Here is a 27,931-nt window from a genome sequence, read left to right as displayed (position 1 = left end):
GGGTGCCACTGAAGCAATCAAACGACGCAGTGGACGCAGAGGATATCAAACAACTACATTGTCGCTTTATTACATCGCATTTTTATCGACAACTTTCACTCATACGCTCGCTCTTTCAGAGCTGACAACGTGCGCTGAAAAAAAAAGAAAAAAATACAAACAGAAACAACGTTGCTTCGGTAAGGCCAACTTAAAGTTAACAATGCAGCATATGCAGGCGTCACAGTGTACTTATTTCACGCTCTGATTTCTTGTCTGTTTTATTGTTGTTCTTTTTCTTTACATCTGTCCACTCATGGATCAGTGCTTATATTCCCAAATTGAGGTTTCCGAAATGACTCTTAAAGCGTCGCGCTGCACCCCGTAGGAGTGTAACTGCCGTGCCAGAATCATCGGCGAAAACTGTCGCCGCGGCACCTTCGCCGTCTACGACGATGGGTGCGACGTGACGATGTCCAACACTCGCTTCCACGTACACTTCGCAGGAACGTGCGAGAAGTTACCCAAGACCGCACCTTCAGGCAAAGTTGAAGATTGGGCGAGTCGGTATAGCAAACTTGCCGCCAGACAGCGCAGTTTAACCTCGCTACACACGCAGAGCTATCTGTTGCTAAAACCCCTTCGTAAAGTAGTGTCACGCTTTCAAGAATGCCGCCTCCTCCTCGCGCGCTCTGTCCGAGGCCGACGCCGCGTCGCTATTGGCCCAATAGCATCACGTGGGCCCTCGCGCCGTGCATCAGCGCCATTTTTGCTCGAGAAGCGTCTACGGAGTGGGGAGGAGCGCATGTTGGCGCCGTTGCTACGCCCGAGCAGTGTAGGCGGCGCCACGGTCGAGGAGGGAGCGAGAAAGAGAGGAGAAACGAGGAGGAGTGCAGGCGGAGGAGGAGAGTGTCGCTACTTTACGTAGTTTAAGGGCCGATTTACGCTCCAGCCGCCCATCGCCGCAAGCCGCACCGCACCCGTGCGGTCGCGCGAAAAATTGCACGTATCCAGCACTTGTGTTCAAATTACCATTTACACTGTGTGCATAGTGTATACCTTACACATTGTAAACCGAAATTTGTGCACAAGTGTTTGATACGTGCCATCTTTCGCGCGACCGCACGTGTGCGGTGCGGCTTGCGGCGATGGGCGGCTCGAGCGTAAATCGGCCCTGAGGGGCTTTATGTGTTGCGTGGTAAATGCGGCATCTGTCGGCAGTTGTCTCAAAGCCAATGATTGCAAGCATTTCTTGAAATTGCGAGTCGCGACGCCTGATTCTTTTTTTTCTTCTCTCGATTTCTCAACTCCGGCACGCGCGAGTGCTGTTTCACAACGTGCTTTTAGTTGGCGCATCGCTTCAAAAGCTCAATACGTAATAAGTGTGGCCGTTGTTTGAGAGTTTCGTATTTTCGAAGGCGCTTTGCCGGCAGGAACAGGGCAGCTTTAGTGCTTACGACTGTGCAGATATGTAGAGCATTTGTGTTTTGTGTCTGGGTATATGTATATAGATATGTATATAACTCGACATCGTATATGAAATACATAATTTTTTTTCTCTCTCCATCTTTGACATGTATTTTGATGCGCGACGATGCAGAGAACATAGCGTACGCCGAACGCACACACACATATAAAATAAAACTGCTCCAAAACTCGCGTTTCGTCAAAGTGCTGCGTACGCCTTGAACACTTGTTTATTAATGTGCTCGCCTGGGAGCTGCTTAACGGGGAAATTTTGTCCCACCTGCGTCATCAGTCGCGTATACTCAGCATAACGCATGTATAGGCTTTCTCCGTATCGGGTATGCGTTACGCTACGTACTCTCTGTAATCACACTGGCGTTGCGATGTACCCCGTTGCGTTGCAAAAAGTCTGATACATTGAAGTCCCAGTGGCATTTCTGGATTTTGGGCCTTACAACCTTGCATAGCCTTACACCCTATTTTGTATATTCAAGGCGCAGGAGCACTTTGAACCCGAGGAACACTTTGAAGAGCATGTCGGCATGTATGCTAGTATTAGATGCAATTATAAGTATAATACATGTATATATAGATGTCTCTCTCTCTTTTTTTTTCTTCATCAACATTGTAACGACGACCAGCCGACTAGCTTGAAAATGGCAGGAATGATGGCGGCGCAGCATAACATAAACAACGTCACCTAAGCCCCACACTCCGTCACAGATACATCAGGTGCAAAGCGAGAGCGCAGCGCGCAGGAAACTTAGGACACTGCTGGCGTCAGAGGAAGTGACGTCAGTGCCTCGATGACGCCAAATCGATGCCGGGTCACATTTGTAGAATGATCGCACGAAGAGAAGCGTAATAAAAAAAAACAAAAAACACAACGCCCACTGTATCCGCATTAAAAGGACACTTAGGGGTGAAGCTTAATCCACTTAAAAGAGTTCTGAAGCTTCAGCATTCTGTTAGCTTTTTTTTTTTAGCGGAAAAGTTGTAGCAATTAAACTACTAAATGGTCAGGTATCGTCCCGAATTTCGATCCTAAGCGTAGGGCCCAGACTGCGTTATATTAACGATACCGCTATCGCGGCATTATCGCATACGTTGTCAATTTTTTGTTGTGCGGTAATACAGAATCCACCATAACTCGAGGCTTCGGTTGTAATTATCGCTTGTTGAGAAAGCGTATCAGCAGTCGCGAGCAGACCACGCTTTCAAAATCGGTCGTTTAACTGGTAGCTTGGCTCGACGTCAGGACCGGTAATTCTTTCTCGCGTCCTTTCTGGCTTCCAGTTGGGGTAAGGCTATAATAGCCTGTCTGGCACCCGATACGTATTATCAGCCAATTTTATGTTATCTTATCACTTCAATTTAGCTTCGCAACGAAACCGCGACCATGTCGGGTGGAGGACTTCGGATTCACCTACGCTTCATATCAATATCCACGGGCATCATCTAAGTCGCCAGACAGTTTCGTAAAGTATAGCGCGCCCAGACATATATCTACAGTGACACCTGGTACCTTGGCCAACGTGCGCCGTTTAATTGCGTGTGGATACAATTCCAATAGAAATAGACACCTATCACTTTCCTTCTTAAGTAAAAGTTTGTGCTTTTTCTGTGCAAATTGTATGCAGCAGCGTTTAAGGCATATTTTTATTTGTATGCAAGCGAAGTCTTAAGGCACCTGCCGTACAGAGGAAAAGAAGGGCACGTGGTTATCAATAAGGCAATATAAGTGCGTGCTTATTGTAACATGCTGTTTGCGTTCCAGTGATGCACTGATTGAGTCCTCGCGTTAGAGCAAAGTAAGGCATCTGATATTTTTTTTTTTTTCGGATGATATTGACTGAGCACTTCTTGTGTTTCGAACCACGATACGTTAGGTGACCTTTTCCCTTTCATGTTGGAACAATGGAAAGATGAGGCAATGAATAAGGGGCACGTGACCTTTAAGCTGAAGCGCATATGTTAGCGTCTGGATCGTAAGCGCTTTTGATAAAGCTTTATTCCTATTGTGTGTTTCGCATTATATAAGCATCGCTTTGCTTCTCACAAGCGTCATTGGTAATTCTTATAACGTTATCACATAAAGTAGTGGTCCCAACACGCATCGAAATCTTTCACTTTTCAGCATTCCATAACACTCATCTGCTGTATCCGGGATCATTAAGAAAAAAAAAAGAAATTACAGATTTGCGTGTAAGCTGTTAGAGCCGTCATCGAAACGCCCGATAACTTTGTAATCTTGGTTCTGATAGCTTTGATAAACAGTGTCCCAATATTGACCTCAAAGTGAGGGCGTTTTGTATTTGGTATAGTGCGAACGTTATTAAATGTGGCAGCTCTATGGAAACGCTGTGCTTGGAAGGAAAAGCCCCGCAGCCTTCAGAAGGCACCTGCATATACTCGAAGAAGACATACAGAAACATTGCCTTGGTTTGTGTACGTATGTGTGTGTTTGCGTGTGTGATAGCCTAGGCGGCCTTTCCACATTTGTGGAGCGTCACTTAAGAAGCGTGACCTAACTCTTGGAGTCTTTTTCTCACTGTGGCCGGCTTAAACAAAACGTAAACTCTGTGATAAAAAAAAGCAAGAAAACGAACAGATACGGTGTGTATATGCAAGATATCCACATTAAGTCTTCCATCAACGTAAACTGACGCACTCAGAAAAACGAAATAACAAACAAAATATATATTAACAACTGCACTATGGTTTATGTACAAAGCCTTCTTGCGGCTACTAAGCGCCAACAACTTATGTGTTTCTGTTTTGATTGTAGAATCAGGGTCATGTTCCATTTATGTCTGTTCTCGAAATCTAAAGTCCAATCTCGACTCCGCGATAGGAATAATCTCCGCATATTTTCAACCGTGTGTTGAAATTCGTTGGGCAGATGCACACATTTTAAAGAACGCAGCCTAATGACAAGTTACTTTATTACCCTAAGAATACTGTCCTATAACGGCTAAAATTATCTGCTGACTTCATTGAACGTGAGTGAACTGTACTGCGTAGTGTTCACGGGATATGGTGTTGACCACTTCTTAATGTAGTCGCTGTCAAGCACGCAGCATGCTGCTGTGCTATACAATAAAGGCCTTTCCTTTTTTTTCTTGGAAGGGGTGTGTCTGTGTGTGTGTGTGCTCAGAGGAAGCTCAAGCTAAGTTACGATCACTTTGCATCAGGTATTGCACATTACAAGCTTAACGCGCACGAATTTACGTCACAAGCACGTCCACATGAAGCACATGTAAATATAGCGTATAACGCTTCACTATGCACACCGCGTTCTATTGCACCTGAAGGCAGGTGGATTTGTTTACTTATTTTTATCTAAGGCACATCGAAGCGCATGCATAAATAAGCCAAGCTTGGTCGTTTGGAATCGCGGTCATTCTGCGTATTCATGCTAAGTTATCGCCGAAACTCCTGCTGGTCTCCACTTTTGCACATTCCATCGCTGCCTGTAAGCATGGTTGCATGCTCCAGACTCGTGGCTGTTTTTGACCGCGGTGTGGAGTAGGCAACCTTGCCTGTTGCGAGTTTCGTTTTTCTTTTACTTCATTTACCTCGTCCAGCAATAGGCGCTTGACGTGGTGTACTACAGCCTTCTATCATTGGTCCCGTACAGCGTAACATCTCTAAAGAACTAACAGATACACAGCACTTGCCGACTGGCCTTAACACGCACACATTTCTAAGACGAGATTAAGTCGAACACTATTGCACACTGAACAACATTGGCTCTCCTACAAGGGGCCCGCGCAACTCACGAACAGAAAAAAGAAAAGCGGACGAATTGGACGTCCGCAGCTAAGTGAAACAAAGTACACAACACGCTATTGAATCTCTATGCGCGAAGTGCTTCCCGTCGAGGCGCTTTGTGCTAGTCAACGTCATTCACCGTCACGTGAGCGCCACGGCGCACGCGCGGTGGCGCACAGGCACTGAAGAAGTGTCCGTCAGCTCGGTCGAGGCCAAGCGGGTCACACACTCTTGAACATGGGGGGGGGGGGAGCGTCAGGTAAAACAAGGGGCAGCCACGACACATCAGTCCGGGTGCGGGCGCGGGGAGTACGGTGGCGCGGGAGCTTGATCAGCACCGTGGAGTACATTAGCAACGGGAGCACTGGAACAGGAAGCATTCGGCAACCGCTCGCGTCGTAGGGGAGGAGACGTCGCACAATCCGAGTCTCTCGGAGCAAACTTAACAACAAGGAATCGGTTTGTTCGCCTGGAGTGGGTGGTGACAAACCGCGGGGAAGGCGCGGCGGTAGTAAGGTGGTTTGAAGATGGGCTCACAGCGACGTGTGCCGCTTCATGTGCAGCGACAGGTGGTCGGAGCGCGAGAATGCGCGTTCGCAGAGCCGGCACTGGAACGGCCGGTCGCCGGTGTGCTTGCGGTAGTGCCTCGTGAGCTCGTCGGAGCGGGCGAACTTCCAGCCGCACTCTTTCCAGTTGCACTGGTACGGCTTCTCGCCCGTGTGCGTCCGCAGGTGCGCCTTGAGGTGCGAGCTCTTGGTGTAGCTCTTGCTGCAGCCCGGGTGCGAGCAGGTGTGGATGGTCACCTTCTTTCGGCTCACCGCGGCCCGTTGCTGCTGTTGGTTCTGCTGCTGCTGCTGCTGCTGGTGTTGCTGGTGGGACTTCTTGCCGTTGGGGCCGGCGAGCGGCGAAGACCGGCAGAACGGGTCGGACATGTGGATGTCGGGCGTGAGCGGGGTCGCCGGGAATGGATTCGGAGGTCCCATCGTGGTGCCTGCGCTGAGGAGGTCCGCTAACCTCGGGGAGGAGGGCGGAGTGACCATCCGTAAGTGCGGGGGCGTCTGCTGCTTGCCATGGTGCTGCTGGGACGGCTGCTGAAGACACTGGGTGAGGATGTCCTCGGCCTTCATGGACATCGAGTGCATCGAGGGCAGGCTGGCCTGGTACTGGCCGTTGCCGTCCAAGTGAGCGCCCATGTGCTGGGGCTGGCCCAGCTGCGAGTGGTCCGGAGATGCCGGCGGCGACATTTGGCTCGACGGTGGGGTCTGCAGCGGGTTCGCGTTTTGGTAGTTCGCCCAGAGTGACGTGTACTGGGAGCCCGAGAGCATGGAGACGTCGAAGGGATTTGCCGCGGCCTCGGCCTTCATTGTCTGAGCGGACTGCTGGTACGTTAGGTGGTCCATGGACGCTGCGTTGTTCGTCGGAGCCTCGCTGCTCCCGAACTGCGGCTGTTGGTGGTGTTCGGGTTGGTCTTGCCTCTGTTGCTGCTCCTGCTGCTGCTGTTGCTCGTGCTGTGGCTTGAGCTCGTTTTCGGTCTCGTACGAGTTAACCTCGGGGTACAGGGCGGCGTCGTCCGAGTTCAGCATGAAGTCGAAGTCTAGCGTGACGAAGCCCGTGGTCGACGCCGACGCGTTCGTTGGCTGGGCGCTCTGGTCGTCGGACGGTGGCTGTTGCCTCGCCTGCGGTGGGTCTTGCTGCGGCTGCGTGGGCGGCGCGACGCTGAGTTGCTGCTGTAGCGACGGTGGGGGTCGGCTCGGAACGGGCGCCGTCAGTGCGGCGACCAGGATGGCGCTGTTGGCTGGCAGGACGGACGCCGATTGGTCTCGGCGGACCGCGGTGGTCTTGTAGCCGTAGCCGACGTCGTGACAGGCTTGCGTCTCCGGTTCTGCCTTGACGCCTGACGCTGCGTGCCTCGCTCCGCTGATGTCGTCCAGGAGCACGCTCTCGATATCTTGCCAGACCTGCGTGAGGCAATGAGAAGAGAGAATGGAAACTGAGTATCGATGACGGTGAAATAATGTCGGGTGCTAAAACATCGCTATTACGGACTAGTGCCATGAAGTACACTACACCCCCCCCCCCCCCCCCCGAAAAAAGGAGGTGGCTATATGAGTTGTATATAACTCACGCATTTAGCGTAGCGTGTTAATATTTCGCCAGGTGTCCTTCATGCATGCTTCATCAGGACTTCTACCACTTTCACCGCATCTCCAACCGTTGTGAATTTCCCGACGTCTTTGCACGTTGCCATTAAGTTGTGGGACATACAATACTCCCCTGAAGTAACTCCACCGGTGCGTTGAGCTCGGAAGGAGCGTTTGCGCTGGGCACCACTTTTGCGAGATGTAGTACGTTATACTTTAAGATAGACTCTTGGTCACACCATGAATATATGAACGCCAATGAGATCTAAGACAAGTTTTTCTTTCTTTCTTTCTTCCTTTCTTTCTTTCTTTCTTTCTTTCTTTCTTTCTTTCTTTCTTTCTTTCTTTCTTTCTTTCTTTCTTTCTTTCTTTTAAAAAGCTCACTTACCCTTCTCTATGGCGTGAAGAATTCCTTACATTTATTTTCTGAGAACCAAGTTGTGGTCCTAACAAAATACGGGAATATGACTGACGAAACGTGTCATACCTAGCGCGTTCCCTTCCCTCTCTGCGTGCACGTTTCCACACCCAAGGAGTTGCTGAAAGTCAGCTTCATGAAGCCGCCAACGAAAAATAACGGTAAAATCTAAGTACTGTGCCTCAAGGATTACTTTCATTACTTCAAGTAGTCATAAACGTGAGCACGCTGAATGGCGGTTGCCCTGCGTTGTTCCACGCTATATCATTGCGTCAATCTCCCAAGCGAGGGGTACGGCGGTAAGAGGGAAGGCCTAAACGCCCCTATACTGTTCGCATGGATACCGCCAGGGGGCCGAGGCGCTCACATTATCTTAATGTGACCATGGGAGTTTCGTGGTGCAACTGTTCGGCGGGCGCCTGAGCAAGACCACACCGCGTAAGGGGGGGCCTGGCCGTTTCACCGATCTCCCATTGTTACCTCTCGTCACAGCCCTGTCGATCGTCCGTGGCTCGTGCAATTTGACTCGACCGCAGTGTGTAATTATTGTCGCCAGCCGATGGCTCCAGGAGGAAGCGGGTACGCGCAGCGAAACATTGACGCCCCGAGGAAACGGAGAAACAATTACTCTTTCTTTCTCTCTTTCTTCCTTTCTTTTTTGATGTCTCGTCTGTTTAATCATATTGGAATATTCTGCGCGTGGGCCCAATGCTATCTGGAACAGCCGTCGCGACAGGCATAAGGTCATGCGTGCGCCCACTTGCAAGCGTGCCGCATGTGGCCCGTGGCGTAATGCGAGCGGTCTCGGCGGATAGCTTTTCTCTCAGGTCCGTGCCTTCGTTCTCAGCCGACGCTGTGCCGCGAGATACCGCCTCGTGGTGACGCATACATCGCATACATGGTGACGCATACATACATCGCCCCCGCGATACAATGTTCGGGCATTTTACATCGGGAATCGTACATTGTTCGCGTCCTGCTATACACCGAAGTGATGGTACAGATCGGCACGCTCACTTACGAGCGCACCCTGGACTCGCACTCGGTGCACCCTCATTTCACAGGCGGGAGATATATAGCGTTAGTGAATGACGAAAGATATGAACGAACGTGAGCGTGAACGGGAGTTAGTGGTAGATGTTAACAGTGAGTACGAAGACAGTGACAGTGATATTAAGTGGACGTGATTACGAAAGTGGGTCAGTGTTGGCGCGTGTCAGTGGTCTGGAGTAGCGTACTACGCTACTGAGGGCTGGTTAGTGTGACTGGAAGTGACTACACGAACACAAGCGAGTGTTGGCTAAGCATCAGTGAAGGCGAGTGTGAGTGCCCGTGAGTCTCAATGTAATAGACTACGCACGATTTAGCAAGGAGCAGGCTGCGAGCCTGCAGGCGGCGTGTGTCGCGGCGTCGGGAGCCTACGTCGTTACCCCCCCACCGCCACCCCGTCTCGGAGGGGACGCTTTTTTTCCAGTGCTATGCAGATTCAGGTTAATTACGTCATTCCGCAGCAACCCTCGCGCCGCAGACAGCCGGTGCACGGACACGCATTCCGTTGTGTCGCACGAGCTTGTGTATACGTGGGCCGTGGGACAGCACGCGTTGCAGACTGAACGCCCTGGAGAAAGTGGGGAATGGGAAACCCTTTATCGGTAGTTTATTCTTTCGTTGTTAGTCTTGTCTATTTTAAAGAGGGTTTAGTTTTGACGGCAATCACAAAGCCCTTACACGAGAAAGAAAAAAAAGAAAGAAAGAGGGCGATTGTACGAATGATTAGCACATTTATTGCGATCGCCTACGACTTCACGTGCGATGTAGGCGAGATCGGGGTGTGTTTATGCGTGGGTTGGAAAGCATGAGAAGACGACTGCATGGAACCTGCGAAGTAATACATAAATTTCTGGGATATAACGTGCCGGGGATTACGCGACGGGGATCTGATTATGGGGCCCGCGCCGTATAGTAGGGGGACTCCATAAATTTTGGCCAGCTGGGGCTCCTTAACGTGCACCTAAATGAAAGGACGTGGATGTTTTTGCATTCTGGCCCCATCGGAAAGTCGTCGCCACGGCCAGGGATTGAGCGCGCGACTTGGAGCTCATCGGCGCAACACCGTGACCGAAGAAGTACCGCGGCAGATACTTGTTCTGGTTAACATCTCATCCTCCTCTCTTTTTCTTTCCTCCTCCTCCTCCTCTACGAGAGAAGGAAAGGAGCCCATGGGCTGAAGTCTCCAGGCGCACAGCTGCAGCTGACAGAGCACGTTAACCTAGTAGAACATGTGCTCTAAACAACATGCTTACATACATGATATATACGCACTGCTGAATGTTATAATATAAAGCATAACTGAAGAGGCTGTACATATTCTTACGGGTGACTGTGTGTTCATTCACATATGAAGACTTGCAGAGATGATCGGTAGGGAAGATATTCTTTGAAATGCAGCGACTCGCCGCAGGTGAAGATATAGTGAAAAGTAAGAACTTTCAAATGCCGGACGATATACAAAGCGCGCGCAAACACGTATATGCAAAAAACGACCGGTGCGCAAACCCTCACAATACCAGTATTGCCGACACACTTACACTAAGATAAAAACTATGATAGCGAATTATTAGTAAGGTGGTCTTTTGAAACCTTTCAGTGACAGCGTCTGCATCGCCTCTTTTACTACGCCGTTATTTTGATTTCACCTAGCTCATGACATCACCTGTCAAAATCCGTCGACCCATCGATTATTCCGCCCGTGAAGGCCTAGTTTTGTAACGACGCAAGCATCCAGGTCGTGACGGCTCACAGAAAATTTTAAAGATCTGCACGTAATGTTCACGAAGCCCTTGCGCCCCAAAATCTTATACAACAACAACGACAACAACGCCTTGGAATATGCTACGTTGATGAACGGAGGCGTGGGATGAGTTAATCGGAAAACCACGTATTCTCGGACGAGCACTTCGACCTATAAGACTATCACTGCGCATATTATGGATGTCGACAGAGTGGAAGCTCGTCGTTCTAACAGCGCGTCACGTGGGACGTTTCATCGTGCCAAATCTATAAGTATCGCCAGAAAGTGACTGGGAGTGTGTTCAAGTGGTACTATACTAGCATCAAAAAGGAGCTAGAAGTCTTGGACGTCACTGCATCGGCGTTAACAAAGTCCTCCCAGGGAGTATACCCTGCCAGAGAGGGCATTCTGCATGTGTCTACCTAGAGTGTGCACATGTCCATTTCGTCTGCTGCTGAAGAACTTCAGCAGCGTAGGTTCTGATTGCCTGACCTGTACGGGTGAGAAGGAGACAGGCGTCCCCAGCCAATCAGCGCTTCAGCAGCAGAAGAAATGGACATGTCAACTAGACGAACACTTACGGTATCCTCCCTCCTGCTTTTTCATTTAGCTTTATTGTGATCGGGCAACCATTCACCAACAGTTGCCAAGAAGACAGGCGTGCAGGTTAACTATAAGCTTGACATGCGCACTTAGTGCAGCTTCACGTTCTAATGCTTGCCTGTTACAACGCAGTGCGATCGCACCGCTATCCACAGCTGTCGATGTAATGCCGCGGGCATATCCCCGTGCCTGGCTAATGGGCAACGTTAGTCTTTAAGCTGCAAGGGCTTGAGGATTGAAAAAAAAGCAAGAAGTAAGCGAGCAAAAAAAAAAAGTAATGTCACCAAACATTGCCTTATTCGAGGGCACAGCGACAATTTTAGAAACACCGCGTGCGCGCGGCCTCAGAAAACGACGCTTTCGCCACAGAGACGGTCGCCAACGCGTGATTCCTCCCGAAGTTGTACACAAATGGCTCGTGAAAAAAAAAAAAAGAAAGAAACAGTCTGGCGACAGTGAGCAAGCTATATTTGCTGCCCATTTTGTACTCGTTAAGGCAGAGTTATTCGTTTCAGTTCTTTTTGGAATGTCGTCGGCAATGCGTCGGAACTTTCTCTCGTCGTTCTCTTTTATTTTATTTTTTTGCTCTCTCTCTCTCTCTTTCTCTCTTTCTTTAACGCGCGACGCTTCTTAGTGGAAGCGTCGCAGCTCGCGCGATTGCTTCGGCGCGTTTTTTATTGCCGCAATTTGTTCTCTCAGCTGGTGGTGGTGCTATGCGTTTCCGCGTGTAACCTCGGCGCGCACCCGTAATTTGTTGCCATCGAAGCACTTTGCGAAATGAGCTGCCGGCGCGCCTGCCGTTCCTGCGTGCGTCCTTATTTATTATGCGAGCCCGTGCGCCCCCGGTACACCCTATTTCTCAAACTTCAGTGAACCGGCCCCTTGTTTAATGGCTGCGATAGGCTCGAAGGACAGCAGTGAGCAGCGAAGAAGTGAAGCGAGGTAGGAGACGCGCGCGTATAGTGCGTGGTGACAAACCCCTGGCCAGTCGAAGCCGCGTCTGTTTCGAACGGTTTATGTATACAGCCACCCGCAAAAGTTTAAGGGACACGGCTTTCGCGACAAATGCGGATTTCTGCTCTGTTAAGGCGTAGCGCTTGCAATTTAATAGATCGCAGTGTAGTTCACAAGAACTGCTACGGATCAAAGCTTTTTAATCAGAGGCTACGTGCACAGGCATCGCGGAAATTCGCCTCTTTCGCAAATCCCGCGTCTCGCAAACTTTTGCGGGTGACTGCACATATATGCCCTTTGCGCACCTTTGTTGGAAAGCTCACTCGTCTATTGTCGGGAATTTTAAATCGGCGAAGGTTCTCTGATTAAAATAATAAAGAAATGCGTTTTGTGGTCGTCGCATTTCTTTCACTCCCCCCTTTTCCTTCTCCTACGCCCGTTTCTTTATCTCGATCGGCGAATACGCGACGCCTGCATCACCGCAGCCGTATCAAGGCGGCAACGTCCGGGCAAGGGCACGGGTCCTGCAAGAGGCATTCTCGCCTCCTACGCGTCACGGACCAGGAACTCGGCGAATGAAAGGTGATGAGATTCGGTGGCCCTGCCGCGTACTCTGTCGTGTGTCTACTTCGTGGCATTCCAGACAACATCTTGCTTCACCTTCGGGAGCTTATACTACCGTTCGCCGTGTACGTACGCGCGACGCTCCAGGAACGCGTGAAGTGCTGCGCTCAGCGTTGAGGCGTACTTATGTGGAGCTCGAGGTCGCGAGTTCGATTCCTTACGATAGCTATTGGCGCAGAAACGCAAGAACGCCCGCGTTGTAAGAATTTGGTGTGAGTTGAGGAACTTATCGGACGGTTGAAACATTGCGAGAGCCCTCCGCGACAGTGACTCTCCCGACACGGCTGCATCCTTCAACATAAAAGCCGCGTCTGTTATCATACGTCACCCGCCGCGGTAGCCATGTGTCTATGACATGGGACTGCTGAGCTCCAGGCCATAGGTGAAGCGCAACGCACGCTTCACGTCCGAACAAGCGGAAGGTTTAGCTTGACCCAAACTCCGACGCCGCATATTCAAATGTATGTAAAACGCAGAAATGTTTTTTTTTTTTCTGGCATAGGCTCCTGGGCCACTTTTAATGAAATTTGCGGCATTTCAGAGAAAAGGTTAAGTTCTTGTGAGTGTTGGAAACGGAAATTCGAGTTATGGCCTGAATGGCTTTGCCAAAATAGCCGAAAATTGGTAGGTCCGAATAAAAAAGAAAGTAAAAAGAAAGATGGATGCACGAAGTTTACAAATACGTAACTCTGCACCACAAATAGATATCGCAGTTCTGTAAGTTCCATCGGGAAGAATATCCAAAGTGGACGAATTTCGTATATTCATTTATATCTTGCGTCAATTTGTTGCAATGCTTACGAACGTATTGCAAAAGGGCTACTCGCATATTAGTGGTGAATTTTAGAGCCGTGTATAATACATCAAATTTGTCCGCTTTAGACGTACTATTAGATGCGACTTAAAGAAGTGCGATGTCGTTTTTCATTGCTGAGTTACAGAGTTGTGAACCTTATAGCTTCGTTTTCGGGAAATTTACGATTTCGGATCACGGTGGAGGCGCCATTGCTAGCCTACGTATACGAGCATTGAAGCGCAAGGAGAATGGCGTGATGCAGGCAAGAAATGACATAAAACAAACCTCGCGAACAAGAAGCGACTAACCAAATCGTATGCCCACACACCGATGAAGAAGAAAAAAAAGACCGCGCGTAGCAAAAGTTGGCATGTGTTACAGTTTGGAAAATTGCCACTGCCGGGCCGCACGGCTTCCAGCTGCAGTCCTCATGAGCTTTTATCTGAGCCTGGCATCGGAGGGAAAGAAAAAAAAAATAAGATGACTGATGAACACCGCGATAGCGCAGTCCGCACTGACTGCCGTTCCCTGCCTTCCTTAATTTTTCATTGTACGGTTCGCGGAAGCCTCGGAACTGACCCCCGTATGCAGAAATGCAACTTAAGTTGAAGCCCATGCTTGACTTGATCCGAGTGACGCCTATCGGGAACGCGCCGAAGGAAACGCAGTGAGCGTCTTTGGGCACGTTAACGCCAGGCGTCATCTAAGTCAAGTCAAGCATGTGCTTCGACTTAAGTTGCATTTCTGCATACGGGGGTAAGCCTACCCAATGCGGCACGGTCGCTTATAAGAACACACGCACGCGTATGCAGTGCATGCTTGTGAGCTTGTGCAGGCCGGCGAACGACGCGTTGGCGACGAAGCGCGAGCACGCGCTATAGCGCGCGCGAGAGGACGTGCGGTGTGACGTCATCCTTGGGACGGAATATAACGAGTGACCGCCGGGAGTGTTAGGGCCTGCTTAGGGCCGATTTACGCTCGAGCCGCCCGTCGCCGCAAGCCGCACCGCACGCTTGCGGTCGCGCGAAAAATTGCACGTATCCAGCACTTGTGCAGAAATTACCATTTACACTGTGTGCACAGTGTATACCTTACACATTGTAAACCGAAATTTGTACACAAGTGTTTGATACGTGCAATCTTTCGCGCGACCGCACGCGTGCGGTGGCGCGGAAAATTGTACATGTCGAACACTTTTGCACAAATTTCGGTTTACAATGTGTACGGTCTACACTGTGCACAGTGTAAACGGAAATGTGTGCACAAGTGGTCGATATGTGCAACTTTTCGCGCGACCGCACGCGTGCGGTGCGACTTGCGGCGATGGGCGGCTCGAGCGTAAATCGGCCCTTAATGTCTCTAGTGTCGCCTTCCGTCTCCGGTTTCGGTCGGTCGGACCAAAAGCGACAGCGGAAACGATACCCGAGGCCCGCAAGCATACAGACAGCCATGCCTTCGCCGTTATCGGCGTTCGGCATCGGAGACTCATTACGCATGCTGAATGTGCGGAGGGCAGAGAGGACTCCGAGCAATCCCTGCGCATGTGTGTGTGTGTATGCCCGAGTATGCGTCACCCCGGCCTTCCTGCACCCCCTCTCCCCCTCCGCCATCCTTTTCTGTAGTATATGCGTTGGCCGCCGGGCGATTGATTTGGCTGTTCTTACTTGCGGCTTTTTTTCTTTTTTCGTCTTTGTCTTAACTAAATGCTTAATCTTTTTCCTCTCCCGCTCGCTTGTTCTCCTGATTCTTCCCTCTTCTTCTTCTTCTTCTTTATTTCCTTTTTTTCCTTTTCTTTTTTCCTCGCGCGTTCTTCAGCTGGAGTGACGCCAGGGTCAGCTTCTTTTGTCGCAGACTTGCAAGTTTTCGCCGGCGTTCTGTTGTCCTCCGACTTGTTTTCTTTGTCGTTTGTTTTTGCGCATAGCTATGTCGTTATTATTATTATTATTATTATTATTATTATTATTATTATTATTATTATTATTATTATTATTATTATTATTATTATTATCGTCGTCGTCGTCATCATCATCATGTCTGCTGCTCCTGTTCACAGCACTTTGCTCAGTATGCTACGCGAAATCGTACGGAAATGAGCAGCTCCGGCTGCCTTAAAATTATTTCTTTGTAGGCTTTCCATAGAATAATGAGGATTAGTAGGTTTAACGAGCCTCATTATACAGCTTCCACGAAAGAAAAAAAAAGAAGGAAGAAAGAAAGAGCCAGTCTTATATTCCAACTTGCGCATTTTATTAGAAGAATGGTTCGGTGTGTCCGGGTATTGCATCCGATGATAAAAGACGGTGCAGCGGTTAACCCCTGAGGGCGTGATTAAGTGCAAGTCACACACTATAAACCTGGCTTCGATCAGTCACCGTCGCTCTGTAAGCGGATCGCATCGCTGTGGTTAGATTTAATAGGGCGCTGACGCGGGCACTATCAGGGTGATATACACGAGTATATAATGATGCTGCTCGGCGGTCGTTTCATGGATCGTTTCCGAGTTTTACGGACCGTTTAATTGCCGCATCAAAAAAAGGCTGCGCTTCTTTGGCTCATTCTAACAGTCCTTGCTATTTGCATGTGGCTGGTTGGAAGGATCCAACTTTCCCGAGGAAAAAAGAAGCAGGAAGAACGCTAACTTGGCAATCCTATTTCTACCTTCTGTTGTGCCATTACCACAAGCCCGGATTCCGAATCTGCAAGATGCAGAATCTATCCTGCGAGCGCCCTAATTCTCCCTTCACAAGTCAAGATGCTGAGCCGTCAGGCAGCGGTGTCCTGCGGGAGAAGCATCGGCAGGCGACGTGTTTAGACGTGTCAGCGTGTGCCAGACAGCCCGGCGCCGCACCTCCTTTTGCATGGAGGTCTCCGCGCGCGCGAACTTTGAACCGGGTGGCCAGCGCGGTCGCTGGTTGGACCCCTCGGACGACCGTCGTGTGCTGACTTTGTATTGGGCCGTTTGAGTGACAATGGTTCCTCGGGGATTATAAAAGCAGCGACGCGCTGCCTGAAAACAGGATCCGCCGACCCACCGGGAGACAGTGTCGCTCCCGACTGGGGTGAGATGTGTCACGCGTTTTCGCCGGACGTCGCCGTGCGGGAACAGTCGCGGTTGTGTGAGCTCTCGGCCCCAGTGCCGATCCGATCTTGTCCTGTACAATGACCTGTATATAATGTATAAAAATCCCTTTCGTTATTCTCATCGACGCCTGGCTCGGAGTCTTCGCTACCAACGCTCTGTCACGAAACGGGTGACGAGCGCTACGGGACCACAAAGTCGTAATAGTGGTGCAGCGGTACAAAGTCGTAACACTTCCAAAGAGTGGAAGAGTGAAACAGTGAGTTTATCCGTGCAGTCCGCCAGTCTCACTGTCCTGCTATCTGTACTGTTTGGGCCGTGCTCTGTGTGTGTGACTTGAATATATAGAAGGTTTCTTCCAAGAGCAGACACCCACAGCTCTACCTGCCCCCACCTCTGCTCACGGTGGTGGTGGTGATAAACTTTAATGAAAGGGGGAAGGGTAAAGAGGGACGTGGCTGAGGGTTAGGGCTCAGGTAAGACCCTGGGCCTGCTTGGCCTTTTCCGCCCAGTCCACCAGTTCAAGTTGTCGGTCGACGTCCCCGGAACTGAGCCAGGCTGTCCAGTCAGTCTCGCTGCTGACGGGGGGATTAGAGAACGGGAGCGAGGTGCATTGCCACATATATGTGTGTGAGTGTTCCTGTTTCTGAACAGAGCCTACATTTGTCGCTTTTCCTGCCCCCTGTGATTTTGTTAAGGTCGCGTTTCGGCGACTTCAGACAAATACATACCTCTGCTCATCCCTCACTGTAAGCACATTTCTACCCGTAATGGTGCTTGTTGTCTACACCTCACACCCATACACCCTCTAAATTGTGTTAGACCGTGAGTTGTAGATCGAGTGTAAATGGGTTCGGGGTGAGAATTTTTTCTTTAAGGTTCTGTTTCGCTCTAGATTAAAGTTGTGGTTACTCCGGGCTCACTCGAAGGGTTCGCGCTTCGCTACCCCTCGATACCTAACAAGGCCTCGCCTGCGCTGGTTTTCGTGTATAGCTGGGCGTTGTGGGTTCCCTCCGCCACCGCGATATGGCTCTCGGTGTTTGGAAATCCGCAATGCCATTTGGTTCGTAAAAGGCCGCGAGGAGGAAAGGAAAACGTGATGATATAGAAGACATTGTAATGCGCATTTTTAATTGGACGCCACGCCGCCCCGTGCACGTTTGCGCTTCGGAGCGTGTGAGGACGAGCAGCGCCTTAGCACATCGATAAAAAAGCTCTCAGAGCTGCCGCCTTGTTTCGCGCGGAAGATTAGCGACGCGAGGTTTGAATAAAAATGGTTCATGCTGCAGGCAGGATATCCTTCTCGTCGGCGTTCCGCAACGGCGGTGCGACAAAAACGAGAATCCATTTGGAGTTTTTCACGCTTCATCGAGGCGGCGTCTGCGCCCAGCTATCAGCGTTGCTTTTTTTCCCAAGGCCGCGGACAAACGAACGTGTAGGGCTTCGGGAATACGAGTCCTGTGAAGTGGTGCACTTAAAATAGTTGTGGGTGCTTAGACGTAGTTTGTACCGGGAAATGCGTGCAGCGATACGAGAGAACGTATGTTTCCCAATGCTGTCCCCTTTCGTGGCTTCGTGTTTCGAAAGCGGCAAGGAGTATACATAACGTTGAATTCCTAAAAACACTGTATAGAGCAGTACGACCACAGCGCCTGCGCTATCGCACACCTTCTTGTTTTGTTTTGTTTCCTGCACTACCGGCGCTTTGCTCTGCCGTTACGTCATACGCTTCCGAATAATTCATCCAAATCGCCATCCTGATTCGAGTTCGCTGTGACTGGAACTGAATTGGCGTCGACTTGGAATCAGAGGCAAAGCGATGGAAGAAATAGCTAGCAGCGCTGAATGACATATTTTTTTTTTAACCAGTGACCACCATCCCTAATTACTGAAGCATGCGCGTGAATAGGGGAGGAGGGGGGTTGCTTTCCATCCCCCACCCCCCGAACTTGTCCACGGGAGAGTCGGGGTGGGGATTGGCGTGGGGGGGGGGAGGGGGGAGTGAAAAGGGGTGGCCTCGGTTAATTCAAATTATTCGATTCTAGATGGATTATGTACCTGTACATCAGGTTACAGCGCAGACCCCTGTATAACGTCTTCGCACTATAGCGCTTTATAGCGGGGGAATATGCCTGGTGGTGGGGGATTATCCCGCACACGTACCCAATGCCGATGGCACCGCGCTCTGGGATTAATCGATCGGCCGTGGAAACCGGTACCTACAGCGCTGCTTTGCTGTCGCGTCAGATGTTATCGGCGCAAACTGACAGGCGAGCAAATATTGCTCCGCTCTCTCGCAAACGCCACGCGGTGGCTTCGTAGGGTTTGTGCGCTTGTTACGCGTGTTATTTACTGGAGCAATCGAGGCAGAATGTCAGTGCCGCAAAACACTTGGGTGACGTACATCAATGAACCTCTTAAACTAGCTTTAAGTGTACTGCTTAATATTCCTCGGGAACGTGAAATCGCCTCCCTTGTACAGACAAAGAGAGCGCGAACAAGCGGATGGACGAGGCTAAATAAATGAAATAAAAAAGAAAGATTGGTCTGCGAGGACTACTATAGTCGTCTATAGACTATAACCTTAGAGGTCGTTCGCCCTTTCATATATGAAAGGGCGAACCGTTATTCCTGCAAGGTGAATGGGGCGCGCATTTGTCGATAAGGCCAGTCTTCGTCCTGGGCGCCGCCGCGCAATTTGTTCCCGCTATACTTTCCCCGAACGCTGGGGCCCTGAGCGCGATTAAGTAATCGATAAATAGATTAACGGAATTTCCGCGATTCCGTTAATCGTGTGTCGTGTGCACCGCTCGCGCGGTCGTGCACACGACACGCATGGTTTCCCCCACCCCCCGTACGTCTTCTGTAATCCCGCGCGAAGGGATTCTCGGACTGCCGCCACCACCACCACCGGCGACGGCGGTGCATAGCAATGCCTCGTCCGCCGCCCCGACATGGCCGCGGGCCGTTCGGTAATCAACGGTAGTGTGTTTCGGGGGCCGATTAGCGATGCGTGCCCGCGCCCAGTGCGTGCCCTTCTGCATCGCCAATGAAGCCACGTGCCCCTCGTGCTCGTCCCGATGGTACGCGCAGCCGAATGGTGCCCCCCCCCCCCCCCCCCCCCCCTCGGCCTCTGGGGTATTATCGGTTTGAGAATTGGAGCGACCGGCGGAACACACAGCCTGGGCTCTCTCTGTACCTGCTCGACATCGCTTATTGCTCCCTCCGCAACACTCCAACGCTCCCACCACGCTCCGAGTTCGATTTCTATTGCCTACTAGTTTTCGCTTTGTTGGCTTCTTCGTTCGAGCCAAATATGCCGGTCAGGGGGAAGGGCTGGTGTCGTTCGCGCTTGCCGGTGACGAGAAGCGAGCAATTCCGATCGCGTTCTTGCATGCCGCGCAGCGGCTGATGGGAAACTAACCTGACGCTTACCGCGCACGCAGGAGGCTTAACTTTTTTTTTTTTTTTTGTCGGGTAACAGACGCTGTTGTTCCGCCGTGATCTGAATTCGCTTTCCCGTTGGGCTGAAGTGCAAAGTGTTAGCGCTGTAGCAGATTATTCCTGACTAATGCAGTCGCTGGTGCGCGTGGCTTGTATACATGCGGTGGTATGTGCAAGTCATGTCCTATATTATAGTAATCGCAATGGATTCTTTTAGGTCGCCACTTAGGTTGGGTGTTACCATGTTAAAAATGGCCGCCATCCTTTCTCTATATTTTTTTTCTTTTTTTATCGTTAGAGGTTGTGACCGACTTAACGTATGTTGCGGTTGGGTTCTTTTAGACAAATCACCCGGGATTAATGGTTGTTTGGCGAGCATTACTGAGGTGAGGCCGGCAAGGCGCTAAGATATAGTGCTGTACTAACCGCACGCGCGTCTATGAAGTACAAGTAGCAGCACGACTGCCGGAGGAGTAACGAAGCTTCGCTCTTTGTTTCATTTCACACGAGAAAAAGAATAGCAGGATACGCTGACAATACCCTTATTTCTTGTCGCTAGCCTTCGCTGTTTGTTTCCTAGTTGGACGGTGAACCGAGCTGTACGCTGCTCAGGGGTCAACGTCCCGCGCATCCAAGAACAACGCTGTGCGGATCTGGAATGACTCTATGCGCTTGTAACTTCCATGGATGACGTTTTCCAGGAAAACGTAGCACGCCGATAGCTTTCCCGGAAGAGAAACAGAAAGAAGAGACGGCTTGCGACCTGGCGCTCTGTAAGACGTCTTTACGACCGTATACGGCTAATGTCTTTTTTCCTCGCTCACGGTCCATCCAACTGTACCGTGTGGTCCGGATTCCGGGAGATGTCTATATCAGCGCAGCCGGTCTTACGTTCGGCTTGGCCTCTCTGCCCGTGTATATACTCTATACCTGCCGAGGGAACACTATCGGCACAGGAAATCAGCAGGCTTGATTTCATGCAGGAGCGCTGCAAGAGTTAACTGTCCTTCTCGCCGTGTTGCACGTTTTCTTTTTTCTTGCTCCGCGTGGGTTTGCTCTCTCGCGCTAGTGTCGCACACCCTCCTAAGTGCGCGCGGGTACAGCGAGCCCGTTTCCCAGAGCTGCTGGCGCGGAGCTGATTACCAATGCAAACCAGCCTCCGTACGGTTACGAGCGTTATGTGCAAGCCGTGTATGTAAGCGGAGCGCCTCAATGGCCCGTGGAGACGCTCCTGTCATTCTCTGCTCTGCGACGCATGTGTACCATTGTGAAGCCCGCTGTCTTTCTTTGCCTGCCAGTTTGGTGCTTGTCGACGACGTGGTAGTCCCCGGGGGGTACAGTCTGGCTACAGCTACGTGCAGGCACGTTTGGAAAATAACTTGCCATAACCATTGCCCCAATTGCATGGTAGAAGCTTGTCCAGCTGCAGCGTCTTTCTTTTTCTTTCTTTCTTTCTTTCTTTCTTTCTTTCTTTCTTTCTTTCTTTCTTTCTTTCTTTCTTTCTTTCTTTCTTTCTTATATTACACTTCCTTTTGTGACGCTGCCATATAGGTAGCAATGTATTCTGTTACTGCATTCGACCGCTTCTCTGGTGAAATACAAATGACAGTTTTCTTCAACGACAAGGTACTCAGGAGAAACAAAGAAAAAAGTACCAAGATTTGCTTATTGCTGCCGCGTTCCGCCATTCCTAGCTTCGGGCACAGCGGTGCCATTTGGTTTACGATTGCAGAAAGTGGCCCTACGACGAACGGGGAAGCTGTTGTGCGGAATAGCGCGACATTTAATCACAGCACTCGGAACCAGGAAGCGCTGTAAAGGTGGATTAGCTCGAATGTCGCTCACCCGAAAAGCCCTGGGTAATCGTTAAAGCTGTGATTTTGCACGTATAATTGTGAAATGAGCTGGTGCGTAAGAAAACAAACTGAGGTGTGATCTCACTGGTCCATTAACAACTGACCGCTCTCTCAGTGGTGAACATTACAGTCCAATATTCCCAGCCATTCGTTCTGACCAACACAAAAAACTTTCATTTGTTGCTGCGCTAAATGCACGACTAGTTCAACATAGATCCCGTCTTTATTTAGCTTGGACGTTGCGTTGTATTAGCCTGCTAGACGAGCTAAGCTCTAGTTCTGATCTCTCAATGTATAAATTGAAAGAGACGCCGGTTTCCTAATAGCTCGACGGTACGTCGTGTTTTCTCTCGTGCTGTTGTGGACCCGGAAACGCTGCGCCAGTTCGTATTTAGACCAGTATTTATCCGACGTATGTCGTTTATGAACTGTAAAGAGAGCTTGGTTGACGGCAACGTCAGGTGTGTCTGCTATCGTCGCCTACAGTTCCAGGTCGAATGGCATTGACGTTTACGCGGTGAGATGTTTCTCTGACGTGTGTATGTCTGCAGGGTCATCAGATTCGTCCATGCTTCTATTACCTTCACGCGTATGTGCGCTCAAATGTAGGAAAGAAGGAAGGAAGGAAAAGAGGAGGTGAAAGGTAGAGAAGTAACCAGATTAGATGTCCGGTTGACTACTCTGCACAGTGAAATGAGGTAAGGGCAGAAAAGATAAGAAAACAAGAGAAGATTTAAAAATGAAGAAGAAAGGAAAGGCAGAGTTCGCACATTCGAAATCGTACATTGCACATTGCAGTGAAATCGTACATGGTACATGCCTTTATCCTCTTCGGATGCAGGCGCTGGCAGTACTCATTGAAAATAGTCGCCCTAACGAATCATTTTCTGTTTTTCAAAAAAATGCACTTGTCTGCTGTTGTCCACCGTATGCCGCGTGTGCAATGTTGGCCAGGATTTGGGCCGTGCGTAAACTGCATATGCACGCGATTCGCTATCCCCCCCCTCAAGGACCAGCCTTAATCCTGCTTTGAAGGTACTAATATACGCCGGGGGACGCATGCCCTGAAGGGGGCAGAGCGCTCTTGTGGCCACGCTAGCGCGTTTCCGCTGCATCTCACGCGAAGGTGCCACACTCGAGTCCTTGCGGGGACACTGACCCTGACAGACCTTCTTTGTAGACTGCCTATAGTGTGGATGCGCGTGCTCCTGCTTGTATGAGTTGGCTAAATCATCGCGTTTCTTCAGTTTGTGTTAAAGCAGTCCGTGATCGTTTCTGATCCCCCACAATGTATGCTACTTTGGAGTACCGTGTTATGTTTGTGGCTTGGCTTAACCGCTCCATTGTCAAGAACAGTGCCCCTCCTTATCTCTATTCTTGCACGTCCGAGGGGCTGGTGAGCCCTGGTGTAGCTGCAATGAATTCCCAGATCACTCGATATATATGTATGTATGCATTCTTTCATTTCTTTCCCCCTTTGGCAAGGAAACGTAGCGGCGGCAGCATCCCAAAACATATAGCACAGCATATGCCCACGGAGTCTAACCGAGATGGAGACTCCTAGCTTCCTTCCATGATATCAGGCGCGCACGACATGCCGGCTACCCTACATCGTTATTATTATTCTTTTTTCCCCCCATTTTAACGTACGCCTCCGTTTCTTCTTGTTTCTTTTTTTTTCTGGAGGAATGCCGAGGAAAGTATTGTGCTACAGCTCGTTCGTGTATACAAGGGCCCCACAGGAGGAAGGATGAATGTTGGAAGCGAAGGAGAAGAGCGAATAAAAGTAATGGACCGGCGCCTCCCAGAGCGTGCCGGGAATGGTCGTGCGTGGCTCTCTCTCTCTCTGGCTCGGCCGACCGTTCTCCGAGACCGAGCGTGTGCTATATAGCACGTGTGCTTCAGTGTTACGCCTCCATGTGCGCGCGCGCGCGTCTGTGCTCGCGCCTTTGAGAGACGCGCGCACCCGTCAACACGCGTAGTTTTCTTTTTCTTCCTTGTTTTTTTTTTCCTTCTAGAACTGGCAGCTCGGCGCACAAAGATAGGCGCTCCTTGTGGCAGCCCGTAAACGCTCGTACTGTTAGGAGGCTTTCCTCGTCAGAAATAGGCTGTCGTCGGCGTTGCGCGGACAGCGAGAAAGTGAGTCCGTTGTTCTCTTTGGCGTGATGTACACACTCCCGCGATTCGTGGCCGCGATGTTCCCATTCCTAGTGGCGTGACCATCAGCGAATTGAAACTGAATCCAGCTGGCTGCTCTCTCTCTCTCTCTCTCTCTCTCTCTCTCTCTCTCTCTGCGTGCCTGCGTGCGTCTCTTGATTGTGGTGCGTGACCACCCGTCTTGATTGGCGACGGAAAGTATGGCGGGACGGCCATGGGCTGAACGTTCCGCCTGCGTGTCATGCATTCCTGTTAAATGGATTTTCTTTTATGCGAAGCATACTAGCCGCACAACCACGCTCTTCCTTGCTGCGCCGCGCGCGGCCGCGTAGCTACCATATGACGTCATAACAGCTGCAAAAGCGGAGGCTCAACTCGTGCGCTCGCTTGCGGCCGCGTATCTACATAGCCGGGTCTCAGCTCGTGTGCTCGCCTGCATGAGTTGTTTCTTCGTCTAGCCGAACCAAATATAGCCAAGCAGCAGCAGTCCACCAGGCTAAACAGTGGTTCAACAACTAAAATAAAGGCTAGTATGCTTCGCATCCTGGGCTTAACCTTAGCTAAGCCACAGCCATTTTTTTCACCATGTATTCAGCTCGTACTTCAATCTTCAACTCCGTAGTTCCTTATAGACAAAGCCCACAGGTCGCTAAAGCGCACTACAGTCGGAAGTCAGCACGACTGTCGGCCATGAGAGGAAACGCGGCCGGCAGCCATGAAGCTGCTGCGCATTGTCGGCCCTCTTCTGAATAATCGGCGCTCAATTTATTTGCGGCCTCGGTGGCTCCGGCGCCTGCGGCTGCAACTCCTTGCTCCCTTGTGCAACCTATACTCGCGTTCGTGCGAACCTAATTTCCTCGCGATGACATATCTCGCCCGCGCAAGAAACTCGAAACAAAAAAAAAAGAGAGAGAGAAAAAGATAGGATGTTTCGAAAGCACCCCCAGGAACAGACCTTGAGCGAGGCGCACAGTCGTCTCCGCATTCCCAAAGCGGGAAGCGCCGCGCTTAAACGAGCAGCGGTTCGTATGCACACGCACATTCAATTCAGTTCGCAGCGGCAGCGCGGCCGAGACGGCGATGACAAAGTAACAGAGAATTATTGCTAATATGGCGTTGTGAAACGGTAGTCCGCCGACGACATCTGCATCGCTCGGCGTGCGCGGAATACGTAAATCGCGTCTGACGCCGTGTGCTCGACGTTTATACCCTGTGCCTCCATTAAGGGCGCCCCCAGCCCGGAGGAAGCCAGTGCACCACGCAGGGAGCTGTGTATGTGGCGACCCCACGTTGCTCAGTAACAAGAAGGTTTCCGCATTCACGTGGCACGACAGCTGTGAACACGTTAGGTCGCCCGCGATGAGGCTAAATGGGGTGGGTGGTCTTGCGACACCTTTCGACGGAACGTCCACTTATTTCCGTCAACTTATTTCGTCCTACGCTCGCCGTTGCATTTGCATGCATGTGTAGTAGGTGCGTCGGATGAAAGTGAGGCGCCAGGCGCGACTGCTGCAATATTCTGCCTTTCGTAAGCGACCTTGATGTGTTTTTCTGTTTGTTTTTTCTTAAGTCACGAATGCTTGGAGATTTAAATGCTGGGGCATTAGCGTGGCAAAAACCACTTGATTACGATTCACGCTGGGTGGGAGACTCGGAATTACTTTTTGGGAGACTGCGAATAACCTGGGGTTCTTCACCGCTCGCCTAAATGTACAGGGGCGTTTCTCCATTTCGCCCCGAACCGGAGTGCGGCCAGCGAGCCCAGGTTGGAGCCTGTGACCTATAGTCCTCAGCGGCGCCGCGTCATAGCTATTGAGTTATCGCGGTTGGTCGCAACCTAGCTGGGTGTAAAGCCTGAATGAATTCTGGGGTGTTACGTGCCAAAAATCATGATTTCATTGTGAGGCACGTCGTAGTGGGAGGGACTCCAGATTAACTTTACCACCAGGGGGGGGGGGGATCCTTAACGTGCCCCCAATGCACGGGACACGGACGTATTTGCATTTCGCAAATACCCCCCCCCCCTCCCCCAAACGTAATTAGCAGCGCAACGTCGTACCCGCTAAGCCACCGCGGCGGGTGGGTGGGTGTAAAGCCTCTGTTCTTAAGGTGAAGCCTTAGTATATATAGTGTGGTCGCCTGCGCAAGATATACTCGACATAAGCTCGGATAACTTCGTGAAGGACGTGAGAGGGGAGGGAAGGGAGGTGGCGTGGGGTGCATATACATAGTTGCGCGCATTCGCTTCCCCTCCAGGCGATGCATGAAGGGCCCACCTACATAGTAGCTGCAGGGTTACGCGAGACTGCCGGCACCGCCGCTTTCAGTAATTTTTTTTCTCCCTGGAATTTTTCAAGGTCCCTGCTTGCTGCAGGCATTCACGAATGCAAGCAGGCGGGCGGGCGGGCGGGCGGGCTTGGAGTAATGACCACCGGGGATTCCGTTTCCACACCGTTGCTCTGCGGAGACATGCAGGGATCCGAAGGCAGGGAAGCTGGCTTGGTGCCCGCATTATCTATGCATGCACCGTTGGAGTCATTAGGTACGCCACCTCGGGCGCGGTTGGCCCCAGGGATGTCGCCCGGCGCGCTCATCTCTTGTTCGCTTATCTCCGACTCGTATCGCTCGGAAATTAGGCAATTAGGCTCGGAAAGGCGCTCGGAAATTAGGCAAGAAAATACGTCCAGGCTCGCGCGTGGAGGCTCCGTAAACCTACGAACAAGCGCGCCACTTTTGGAATTTCTTGCTCGTGCGCAAGCAACCATTGACTTTCAAATAACCTTCACTGCCCGTTCTGTTCTGCGCAGCAACCTTCGTCATGCAGCCTCTAAGTGCAGTGGATTTCCGGTCGAAGAAAAAGAGTGCCAAAGAGAGGTCTTGCTTCGCTTTGATCACCTGACGCGACGGCGAGGAGCAGCTACGCGGCCTTTGCAGTCGCGGACAGCTGAGTCTCGCTTCAAGTGGCGAGCCTCGGATGGCGCGGTAATGAATGCGCGACATTGCATTGCCCGGGCGTCTCTTCCGCAGTACGCTTTAATAATGCGCTCTTACGCGCGCGCGCGTGTCGAAACATGCTGCAATGCCCGGCGCTGTCTTAAACACCCGTTTTCTGCCGCTTAATTAAAGCGCGTGCGTTTAGATACAGTCGCAGATAGCGGGTTATGGTTAACAAGGGGTTCGGGCGAGAAAGTTGGCTGCAAGTTGCATCCGCCTCCTCCGTCGTCTATATGCCTCCGTGTGCATCGTTCTGACAGCATTGCTGATAAATTAACAGAACATGTTCGGTTTTGGTTAAGTGAAGAAGTTAGTTATAGATGACATGCTGGTGGGCGTCTGCTGACACTTTATCGACAATTTATGGGCAACCTTGCGACCTTGAGTGACGGCTCATTGCAGGCGTATTAGAAGGGTGTTTCATCGGCGCCTCTCTTCGTGAAGCCCTTCCTGCTGGCCTCCTTGCGATCCCCTTTAAAGGAACGTAGAGGGTGCGTTTATGCTCGACCATTTGAAGCCTTTAGCTAGGCATGCCAGATTTCTCGCGTAATTGTGAGCGGGGATTTAGTCGCTTTTTTTTCTTTCATGTTTTCGTTTTCTCGAGGATACAGTAAACGGTACCAGCGGAGACGTCTTCGATCCGCTCGTTTCACTGAGACGCGGGAAAACGCGTTATTCACGCCTTTAGTGTGTACTTACGGGCGCCCTGTATATAAGGGCGCATGGAGAACAGCGCCCTGCTTCGTTTTTAGTTTGAGCGATAAGGATCGGTGCAAATCAGCCCGCTACGCCTCTTCGATAGCCGCTAAGATCTCTCGCTGCACGCTGGCTTCCCAGCTATGCATGATGCGTTC

At 50.8% G+C, this 27,931-nt stretch overlaps 2 protein-coding genes across 4 annotated transcripts in view; one reads left to right on the top strand and one right to left on the bottom strand.

Moving 5' to 3' along the window:
* Nucleotides 1-27,931, top strand: part of LOC135901919 (uncharacterized) — a 391,597-nt gene that overhangs the window by 330,692 nt on the left and 32,974 nt on the right. The gene's annotated exons all lie outside the window — the stretch shown is intronic.
* The window catches only part of LOC135901918 (Kruppel-like factor 1), a 180,462-nt gene continuing 152,574 nt past the window's right edge, over nt 44-27,931 (bottom strand). For all 3 annotated transcript variants that reach the window (XM_065431752.2, XM_065431753.2, XM_065431754.2), the window contains exon 2: nt 44-7,178. In XM_065431752.2, the coding sequence (XP_065287824.1) occupies nt 5,754-7,178 (1,425 nt within the window). In that variant the 3' untranslated portion in view covers nt 44-5,753. The remainder of the gene's footprint in view (nt 7,179-27,931) is intronic.

Source organism: Dermacentor albipictus, chromosome 9 (genome assembly GCF_038994185.2).
Source record: "Dermacentor albipictus isolate Rhodes 1998 colony chromosome 9, USDA_Dalb.pri_finalv2, whole genome shotgun sequence".
NCBI lineage: Eukaryota > Metazoa > Arthropoda > Arachnida > Ixodida > Ixodidae > Dermacentor > Dermacentor albipictus.
The sequence above is the reverse complement of the archived record's forward strand: the minus strand, read 5'-3'. Positions and strand labels throughout refer to the sequence as shown.